Source organism: Prionailurus bengalensis, chromosome B2 (genome assembly GCF_016509475.1).
Source record: "Prionailurus bengalensis isolate Pbe53 chromosome B2, Fcat_Pben_1.1_paternal_pri, whole genome shotgun sequence".
In the NCBI taxonomy this organism is placed as follows: Eukaryota; Metazoa; Chordata; class Mammalia; order Carnivora; family Felidae; genus Prionailurus; species Prionailurus bengalensis.
In genome coordinates this window covers 29,235,196-29,246,139 of record NC_057349.1, presented here as the reverse complement: position 1 = coordinate 29,246,139, position 10,944 = coordinate 29,235,196, and the positions used below count along the sequence as shown (strand labels likewise).

Below are 10,944 nucleotides of genomic sequence, written 5' to 3'. Positions count from 1 at the left end.
AATAATACCTATCCTTCTCAAGCTACTCCAAGAAATGGAAAGGGAAGGAAAACTTTCAGACTCATTCTATGAAGCCAGTATGACTTTGATTCCTAAACCAGACAGAGACCCAGTAAAAAAAGAGAACTACAGGCCAATATTCCTGATGAATATGGATGCAAAAATTCTCAACAAGATACTAGCAAATCGAATTCAACAGCATATAAAAAGAATTATTGACCAGGATCAAGTGGGGTTCATTCCTGGGATGCAGGGCTGGTTCAACATTCGCAAATCAATCAACGTGATACATCACATTAATAAAAGAAAAGAACCATATGATCCTATCAATCAATGCAGAAAAGGCATTTGACAAAATTCAGCAACATTTCTTAATAAAAACCCTCCAGAAAGTCGGGATAGAAGGAACATTCTTAAAGATCATAAAAGCCATTTATGAAAAGCCCACAGCTAACATCATCCTCAATGAGGAAAAACTGAGAGCTTTTTCCCTGAGATCAGGAACACGACAGGGATGTCCACTCTCACCGCTGTTGTTTACCATAGTGTTGGAAGTGCTAGCATCAGCAATCAGACAACAAAAGGAAATCAAAGGCATCAAAATTGGCAAAGATGAAGTCAAGCTTGCACTTTTTGCAGATGACATGATATTATACATGGAAAATCCGATAAACTCCACCAAAAGTCTGCTAGAACTGATACATTAATTCAGCAAAGTTTCAGGATACAAAATCAATGTACAGAAATCAGTTGCATTCTTATACACTAACAATGAAGCAACAGAAAGACAAATAAAGAAACTGATCCCATTCACAATTGCACCAAGAAGCATAAAATACCTGGGGATAAATCTAACCAAAGATGTAAAAGATCTGTATGCTGAAAACTATGGAAAGCTTATGAAGGAAAATGAAGAAGATATAAAGAAATGGAAAAACATTCCATGCTCATGGATTGGAAGAATAAATATTGTCAAAATGTCAATACTACCCAAAGCTATCTACACATTCAGTGCAATCCCAATCAGAACTGCACCAGCATTCTTCTCGAAACTAGAACAAGCAATCCTAAAATTCATATGGAACCACAAAAGGCCCTGAATAGCCAAAGTAATTTTGAAGAAGAAGACCAAAGCAGGAGGCATCACAATCCCAGACTTTAGCCTCTACTACAAAGCTGTCATCATCAAGACAGCATGGTATTGGCACAAAAACAGACACATAGACCAATGGAATAGAATAGAAACCCCAGAACTAGACCCACAAACGTATGGCCAACTAATCTTTGACAAAGCAGGAAAGAACATCCAATGGAAAAAAGACAGTCTCTTTAACAAATGGTGCTGGGAGAACTGGACAGCAACATGCAGAAGATTGAAACTAGACCACTTTCTTACACCATTCACAAAAATAAACTCAAAATGGATAAAGGACCTGAATGTGAGACAGGAAACCATCAAAACGCTAGAGGAGAAAGCAGGAAAAGACCTCTCTGACCTCAGTCATAGCAATTTCTTATATGACACATCCCCAAAGGCAAGGGAATTAAAAGCAAAAATGAACTACTGGGACCTTATGAAGATAAAAAGCTTCTGCACAGCAAAGGAAACAACCAACAAAACTAAAAGGCAACCGATGGAATGGGAAAAGATATTTGCAAATGACATATCGAACAAAGGGCTAGTATCCAAAATCTATAAAGAACTCACCAAACTCCACACCCGAAAATCAAATAACCCAGTGAAGAAATGGGCAGAAAGCATGAATAGACACTTCTCTAAAGACATCCGGATGGCCAACAGGCACATGAAAAGATGCTCAACATCGCTCCTCATCAGGGAAATACAAATCAAACCCACACTCAGATACCACCTCATGCCAGTCAGAGGGTGAAAATGAACAAATCAGGAGACTATAGATGCTGGCGAGGATGTGGAGAAACGGGAACCCTCTTGCACTGTTGGTGGGAATGCAAATTGGTGCAGCCACTCTGGAAAACAGTGTGGAGGTTCCTCAGAAAATTAAAAATAGATCTCCCCTATGACCCAGCAGTAGCACTGCTAGGAATTTACCCAAGGGATACAGGAGTACTGATGCATAGGGGCACTTGTACCCCAATGTATATAGCAGCACTCTCAACAATAGCCAAATTATGGAAAGAGCCTAAATGTCCATCAACTGATGAATGGATAAAGAAATTGTGGTTTATATACACAATGGAGTACTATGTGGCAATGAGAAAGAATGAAATATGGCCCTTTGTAGCAACGTGGATGGAACTGGAGAGTGTTATGCTAAGTGAAATAAGCCATACAGAGAAAGAGAGATACCCTGTGTTTTCACTCTTATGTGGATCCTGAGAAACTTGACAGAAACCCATGGGGGAGGGAGAGAAAAAAAAAAAAGAGGTTAGAGTAGGAGAGAGCCAAAGCATAAGAGACTATTAAAAACTGAGAACAGGGGCGCCTGGGTGGCGCAGTCGGTTAAGCGTCCGACTTCAGCCAGGTCACGATCTCGCGGTCTGTGAGTTCAAGCCCCGCGTCAGGCTCTGGGCTGATGGCTCAGAGCCTGGAGCCTGTTTCTGATTCTGTGTCTCCCTCTCTCTCTGCCCCTCCCCTGTTCATGCTCTGTCTCTCTCTGTCCCAAAAATAAATAAACGTTGAAAAAAATAAAAAAAAAACTGATAACAAACTGAGGGTTGATGGGGGGTGGGAGGGAGGGGAGGGGGGGTGATGGGTAGTGAGGAGGGCACCTTTTGGGATGAGCACTGGGTGTTGTATGGAAACCAATTTGACAATAAATTTCATATATTGAAAAAAAAAACTGACTTCAGTGAGCAAAACAGCACCCCCAAGTGAGGGCCAGAGACACACCAACCCCTGCCTCTGGGTCCACCCCCGCACTCCCCCCCCCCCACCCTGCAGGTGCATCTCCACTAGGGCAAGTCCACCTGAGAATCAGTGCAGCCTGCCCACCTCCCAGCAAACCAGCACAATACCTTTAACTACAACAAAGAGTGCTACAAAGCTTCAGCTCTACGGTGAATAGGATCCAGCTTCCCCCACCCAACCCCACCACCCCCAGGATACAGAACAAGCAATTTATATTTATATTTATTTTAAAAGAAGTTTAGTTATTTATTTTTGGATCTAGCTTCTTTTGACAAACAGACAAGACCACAAAACACAGCCTCCCCCCCAACCCTTTTTTGAATTTACAATATGAGAAGATGGAGAAATTCACCCCAAAAGAAAAAACAGGAAGAAGGAAAGGTCAGAGGTTTAATCAATACAGATATAAGTAATATGTCTGAACTAGAATTTAAAACAATTATAGGGGGCCTGGGTGGCTCAGTCAGTTAAGTGTCCAATTCAATTTTGGCTCAGGTCATAATCTTAAGGTTTATGGGTTCAAGCCCAGTGTTGGGCTTTACACTGTCAGTGTGAAGCCTGCTTGGGATTCTCCTGCTCTCCTTCCCTCTCTGCCCCTCCTCCACTTGTGTTTATGCATGCTCTCTCTCAAAAATAAATAAATAAACTGAAAAAAAAAATAAAACAACAATTATAAGGATACTAGCTGGGTTTGAAAAAAGCATAGAAGTCACAAAAGAATCCCTTACTGCAGGGATAAAATAACTAAAGCTGAAATAAAATGCTGTAACTGTGAGCAAACCAAAACCAAAAATAAAAGGTCCAAATCGTCAAGAAAGAAGTCACACTTTCACTATTTGCAGACAACATGATACTCTACGTAGAAAACCTGAAAGATTCTGCCAAAAAATTGCTAGAACTAATACATGAATTCAGCAAAGTTGCAGGATAAAAAATCAATGTACACAAATTGGTTGCATTTCTATACACCAATAACGAAGCAGCAGAAAGAGAAATCAAGGAATTGATCCCATTTACAACTGTACCAAAAACCAGAAGATACCTAGGAATAAACCTAATCAAAGAGGTAAAAGATCTGGACCCTAAAAAGTACAGAAAACATATGAAGAAAATTGAAGAGGACACAAAGAAATGGAAAACATTCCATGCTCATGGACTGGAAGAACAAACATTATTAAAATGTCTGTAATACCCAGGGGCGCCTGGGTGGCTCAGTTGGTTGAGCGTCTGACTCTTGATTTTGGCTTGGGTCATGATCCTAGGGTCGTAGGATCCCATGAGCTCAGCATGGAGCCTGCTTGGGATTCTCTCTCTCTCTCTCTCTCTCTCTCTCTCTCTGTCTCTTTCCCCCAACCCTGTCTGTAAAAAAAAAAAAAAAAAAAAAAAAAAAAAAAGAAGTCTCTACTACCCAAAGCAATCTACACATTTTTTTAAAATAATTTTTTGGAAGTCTATTTATTTTTGAAAGAGAGAGAGAGAGAGAGCAAGCGAGGGAGGGGTAGAGAGAAAGGGAGACACAGGATCCAAAGCAGGCTCCAAGCTCTGAGCTGTCAGCACAGAGCCTGACGCAGGGCTCGAACTCACGAACCGTGAGATCATGACCTGAGCTGAAGTCAATGCTCAACCGACTGAGCCACCCAGGTGCCCCACAATCTACACATTTAATGCAATCACTATCAAAATGACACCAGCATTCTTCACAGAGCTAGAACAATCCTAAAATTTGCATGGAAACACAAAAGGCCCCAAATAGCCAAAGCAATCCTGAAAAAGAAAAGCAATGCTGAAAGCATCATAATTCCAGACTTCAAGCTATATTACAAAGCTGTAGTCATCAAGGCAGTATGGGTCAAAAACAGACACATGGATCAATGGAACAGAATAGAAAACCCAGAAATAGACCCACAACTATATGGTCGACTCATATTCAACTAAGCAGAAAAGAATATCCAATGGCATAAAGACTGTCTCTTCAAAATGGTGGTGGAAAAACTGGATTGCAAAATGCAGATGAAACTGAACCACTTTCTTACGCCATACACAAAAATAAATTCAAAATGGATGAAAGACCTAATCATGAGATGGAAACCATCAAAATCCTAGAGGAGAACACAGGCAGCAACTTCTTCAAACTTGGCCATTGCAACTTCTTACTTGACACGTTGCCAGAGACAAGGGACACAAAAGCAAACATGAAGTATTGGGACTTCATCAAGATAAAAAGCTGCACAGCAAAGGAAACAATCAACAAAACTAAAAGGCAACTTACAGAATGGAAGATCTTTGCAAAAGACCTATCTCATAAAGGGTTAGCCTCCAAAATCTATAAAGAACTTACTAAACACCCAAAAAACAAACAATCCAGTTAAGAAATGGGCAGAAGACATGAATAGACATTTTTCCAAAGTAGACATCCATATGGCCAGTAGACACATGAAAAGATGCTCAACATCACTCATCACTAGAGAAATACAAATCAAAACCACGATGAGATACCACATCACACCTGTCAGAATGGCTAAAAGTAACAACACAAGAAACAACAGGTGTTGGTGAGGATGTAGAGAAAGGGGAACCCTCTTGCACTTGGAATCCCTCTTGGTGGGAATGCAAACTGGTGCAGCCACTCTGGAGAACAGTATGTAGGTTTCCCAAAAAGTTAAAAATAGAACTACCCTACAATCCAGCAATTGCACTACTATTTACCAAAAGGATACAAAAATCCTGATTTGAAGGAGTACATGTACCCTGATGTTTATAGCAGCATTATCAACAATAGCCAAAAAAGAGCCCAAATGTCCATTTGATGAATGGATAAAGATGTGAGATACACACACACACACACACACACACACACACACACACACACAGCTGTCAAAAGAAATGAAATCTTGACATTTGCAATGATGTGGATGGAGCTACAGTGTATTATGATAAGTGAAATAAGTCCGTCAGAGAAAGATATCATTTGATTTCATTCATGTGGAATTTAAGAAACAAAACAGACAAACATATGGGAAGGGAATAAAAAAGAGAGGGACACAAACCATTAGAAACTCTGTCAAAACATTTTTTTTAACGTTTATTTTTGAGAGACTGAGCACAAGTGGGGGAAGGACAGAGAGAGAGGGAGACACAGAAACTGAAGCAGGCTCCAGGCTCTGAACTGTCAGCACACAGCCTGATGCAGGGCTTGAACTCACAAACTGTGAGATCATGACCTGGGTTGAAGTTGGACACTTAATTGATTGAGCCACCCAAGCCACCCATAGAGACTTTTAATGATAGAGAACTGATGGCTGATGGAGGGAGTTGGGTTGGGGATGGGTAAATGTGTGATGGGTATTAAAGAGGGCACTTGTTATGATGAACCCTGGGTGTTGTATGTAAGTAATGAATCATTGAATTCTACTCCTGAAACCAATATTACACTATGTGTTAAGCAACTAGAATTTAAATTAAAAAAAATTAGTAAACATGAAAAAGGACACAGTTTTGGAAGGAGGAATAGGACCATGACCTCTAGTTAGAGGAATCTATTCTGATGAAAACACAAAACAGATGAACAAACCACAAACACCTAAGTGAACCATATTCCACATGGTTTCATCTATTTCCCAACTGGAACATGATTTCCACAGTCTCCCCACACGAGGGATATCACTTAATGAACTCAGCCATAAAATCAAAACTCAAAGTTCCCTCATTATCCCACTATGGGCATGTTCAGTCATGTGCAATCAACAAAACACTCCAAACAAACTTAGCCAAAAATCAGACCCAGTGTAGAAGAATGAATAAGATCAGATATGAGACTCACGGATGCAGCCAAGGAACAAGAACTGAAGATGAAAAGCATCCAGGTCTACAGGAGGTGCATTTTCAGGCTACATGTTTATGTTGGTTGTTACAGTTGACCCAGGTAGACACTATCTCCAGAAATAAACTGTTACAAAGTAACTGAGAAAGTTACTTGCACACTATTTACTATTTTTCATGCAAGTAACCTATTGACATACGGAGTCAATGGGAAAACTGAGTCAAGGATGAAGGCAAAATAAAGATGTGGTAGATTGCTACACTGGTGGTCCCAGGGAACAAATGAACCTTCTGGTATGCATGCTCCTTCCCTGTTGAATCTGGGCTTGGTTACTTGCTTTGTCAAGGGGACATCAATCAGCAAGTGTGATGAGAACAGAGGCTTGATAAGTACTTGCACCTTGGAGCTTGACCTCTTAACTGCTTTCGGTGGAAGCCAGAGGGCATGTAAGAGGTCCAACCTCCTTGAGAGACCTATGCTGTGAGAACATCAAAACCAGCTATGTAATAGGCCACACAGAAAAGCAAGGAGGTGGCAGACATGCATATGAATCTTCTGGGGTCTTCTAGACCAGGTACCACAGACAGCAGCTAAATGCAGCTGAGTCACTCCAGCTGATGCCATATGGAATAGAAGAAACTAGCCAGTTAAGCTCTCAGAAAGCATAGTCCACAAAATCATTGTTTGAAGCCACATCATGCAGTGATTTTTATGCAGCAATAAATAAGTACAACACAGGATTTATAAGAGCAAGAGAAGAAAGAAAATTGTATTCTGGGAATCGTGAATTTTGTTTGTATATGTTTGAGGGAAATTGATTAGCTGGCACCCAGCAAGAGGTCAGTCTGAAATTCTGTCTTTGAGTAAGTTCCCTAGGGACATCAAATAAAACAATTTTTGTGGTTTATTCATTCTCAAGAAAATCCTGAGGGTTTATCTATGGGGCACAGTTGTGTACTGTCCACCAATGTCCTTTCGTTATCACCTTTGACCTTGTTCAGGTTTGTACCACTTCTCATATTAGAATTTTATAGAAGAAAACCAAGAGATTGGGAAAGATCAGCTTGGAGTGAGCCTGGAGGATCTGAAGCCATTCTGACCCCCTAAACTTTTTTTCCTCGTCTAAAAACGACATCAGTGGCATCAGCAGTCTGTTTAGCCCTTTAGTCAACAGTGAGGGCTACCTAAATAAAAAATATTCTATGAAGGCTCAAGCTCTTGCCAACAACCCTGGATCCTGAGTTCCAAATGTGGCATTGCACTAAGGAAGCAGGGATGAAGGAGCACTGGGGTCAGTATCCTGGAAATGGAAGCTGCTCAGTGGGCAAGTGGTTTATAGAAATCAGGATCTCCCCAAATTGTAGGAATATGAACATGGTAAAGACAGAGAGGTTAGCCAGTGACAGAGAAATACAAACTGAAACAGAGGAAAATAGAATGAAGAGCTGAAATACTCACAGAATCACACAAAGTGAGACACCAATATACTTTATTTATTTCGAAGATAAGATGAATCCATCACTGGTGGCTGGAGTTCTCATGCTGCACTTTCTCCTCACAGAGGTGGGCTAGAATGGGGTGGGCTGTGTTTGGCAGGGGTTGTGGAGATTTGGGATCTGTGTAGATGAGAATGTGGGTTTTATAAGACTGTGGCACCTCTCCCAGCAACGTAGAATCCACCTGTGTAACCTCATCAGATCTATGCCCCCCATCACTCCTATCTTCCTGGAGTATCCTCAGTTTTCCTCTACAAACCTCTCACCTGCATGGCTCCCCAGCTGGGCCTCAGGCCGGTCTCCCCAGAGCAGATGATCAGGATCATTGAGGAAACGTTGGCTGCGCTGGCATGTTAGGCAGGTCTGTACTGTCCAGCGCTGTCCCCTGCATCCTGGGGTTTAAGCAGGGGTGGGTGGGGAAAGAGTGCCCAGATTTAGGAGAAGAAAAGCTCTCCTTCATCCAATTTTGCCTCCAGTTTTTTGGTACGAATTCCAACCCTCCCCAACTTTGAATACAAATTTGAGATGTCTTACCCCTGCTTAGAGTCCATCAATTTTTTTGTATCCTTTAAGATAAAGTCCAAAGTCCTTAGAAGTCTCTTTAAGATCTGCCCTGTTTCCTTCTCCAGCCTCATGCTTTAACCTTGCCCACCTCAAACTCCAGGCTCCTAAACTCTGGTCTCCTTGACAGCACCACAAGCTCTCTTGTCTCAGAGTCCTCACACATGCCTAGAATTTCCATCTCTTCACTCCTTTTGCTTATCATGAACCTCATCACTACTGGTATAAGTAATGTTACCTCCCCAATTAAAGCATTTTTCTACACTATTTTAATTGTTTCTTAGTCTATTCTATCAGACTAAAATTTCAATGAGAATAATGCATCTCATACAATACTTGATACACCTTAGAAAGAAAAATCAATATTTGTTGAATGAATGAATGAAAACAGTGATGTGAATCCTGTCCCCCACAATGCAAAATAACACCTATTATTATGTATGGGTGGGTTACCTCTTATAGCAACATCATTTCCCTATTGTCCAGATCTTAGTTTGTCCCAGAGGAGTTACCAATTTAACCCAAAGCTGGAAAATGTCGGCTGCTGCAAATCCCACCCTAGACGCCCATCTAAAGCGAGGAAGGGGATGCCCTCCCCAACCCACTACTGCACCTCAATTACTCCACGTTAGCGGGAGCACTCACGTCTCTGACGCTGGGTGCAGGTGAGGCCAGGGATAAGAAGGGAAGAGCAGCCACGACAGAGGGTCCTCTTCACTGAGGGGTCCCTGTGGGCGGAGGGGGATGGTGATCCGCGCGCCTGCGCTCATTCTCCCCATTCTTCCCACGTCCCGCCCGCCACCAGGCTCTCGGAGCGTCTCACCGCCGCAAGACCAGCCGCTTTGCGATGGTCCTCTCCGTGTGGCAGTAAAACCTCGCCAGCGCCTGGTTCTTGGGGTCCTGCGCAAGGACACAGTGGGCGGCCTAGGGGAGGGAAACCGTCACTCGGTGGCCGGCCAAACCCAGTCGCCTCCCCAAACGCCCCGACGGACTTGCCTGGTACAGGAAGTTTAGCCTCTGGAAGGCCTCTCGGTCCTTTACTGGGCCAGCCATCGACGCTGCACTAGCGCCTGACAAGCGAGCGTCCGCAGGTCCTGCCCCTCCGATAGCTCCGTCTCGGGCGCCTGCACAAGGCCTCCTGGGAAGTGTAGTTCCTGGGCCTCTCTCAGGGAGATCCTTACTCTGGCGCCACCCTGTGGCCTCACAGACCCTGCTGTTTGTAAACCCATACTCATCCATGCAATCCAAGCCCAGGGCGCCTTTCTGAGTTTTGGCTTTCTTCTAGTCTTCCTCAAGCCCATGATCAACTGTACTAGGTAGGAAAGGCTAGTGGAACAGGAGATTATCTTAAACTAGGAAATATTTTCAGGACAGAATACTGGTCTCTTTATGTAGATAGGCTGGGGAGATGGTTATATGCAATTTATACCTGCTAGAACTTCTTCCCTACTCTCCACAAGCCAAAGGTAGATAGATGCCTGAAGATCTACAGACTGAAGAAACAGAAGTTATACATTCAAAAAAAGCACTGGTACTGGTGGGAGTGAAATTGGAAAGGATCATGAGGGTGGTGGAGGGAGGGAAGTACAGCTTATTCCCATTCCTTTCCACTTACCCAAAAAACACTTCGTGTTATGCAGTGCTAGACACATAGTAGGTGATCCTAGCTAACTCCTAGTCTTGGGTACTGGAGCACAGAAATTTTGACAGCATCTCCTGTCTCTGAAACTCTCCTCTCCCCCAGACCCCTACCCAAGGCATATATTTAACATCCCTTACTCTGACCTCAGTCTCCTGTTTGTTCTGTTTGACATCCTGTGTTTACCTTTGTCTCATAGATAATGACCAGCATTTCCTGAAGTCAAGAGTAGAGGAATGTGGGGTGGAAGGGCATAACATGAATGAACCCTGAGACAGGGAGAGGGCAGAATTAAGTAAGGAGAGAATGAGGCCTCTCTCCCTTCTCAAACCCCATCAGGCCAGGCAGGGAACCAGCCCTTCAGCTCAGAAGAAATGGCCCAAACTTCCTCTGGGACTAATTTCCCAAAGTTCCCTAAATTCAAATGAGGAGTATGTTTAAAATGTAGAGGCCCAGCCCTACCCCAGACTTTGATCAATCACTGAGGATAGCCCCAAGAACATGCACTTTTAACATCAGTGATTCTTACGTAACACAA

At 42.7% G+C, this 10,944-nt stretch overlaps 1 protein-coding gene across 1 annotated transcript; it reads right to left on the bottom strand.

Annotated features, from left to right (window-relative positions):
• Nucleotides 1–8,182: 8,182 nt before the first annotated feature.
• RPP21 (ribonuclease P/MRP subunit p21) lies at nt 8,183–10,864 on the bottom strand. Its single transcript, XM_043590977.1, has 5 exons — nt 9,764–10,864; nt 9,591–9,691; nt 9,413–9,495; nt 8,473–8,598; nt 8,183–8,326 (listed from the first exon to the last, which is right to left on the bottom strand). Exons 1-5 carry the CDS (start codon nt 10,004–10,006, stop codon nt 8,229–8,231), a joined length of 651 nt encoding a protein of 216 aa, XP_043446912.1. The 5' UTR covers nt 10,007–10,864; the 3' UTR covers nt 8,183–8,228.
• Nucleotides 10,865–10,944: the final 80 nt, after the last annotated feature.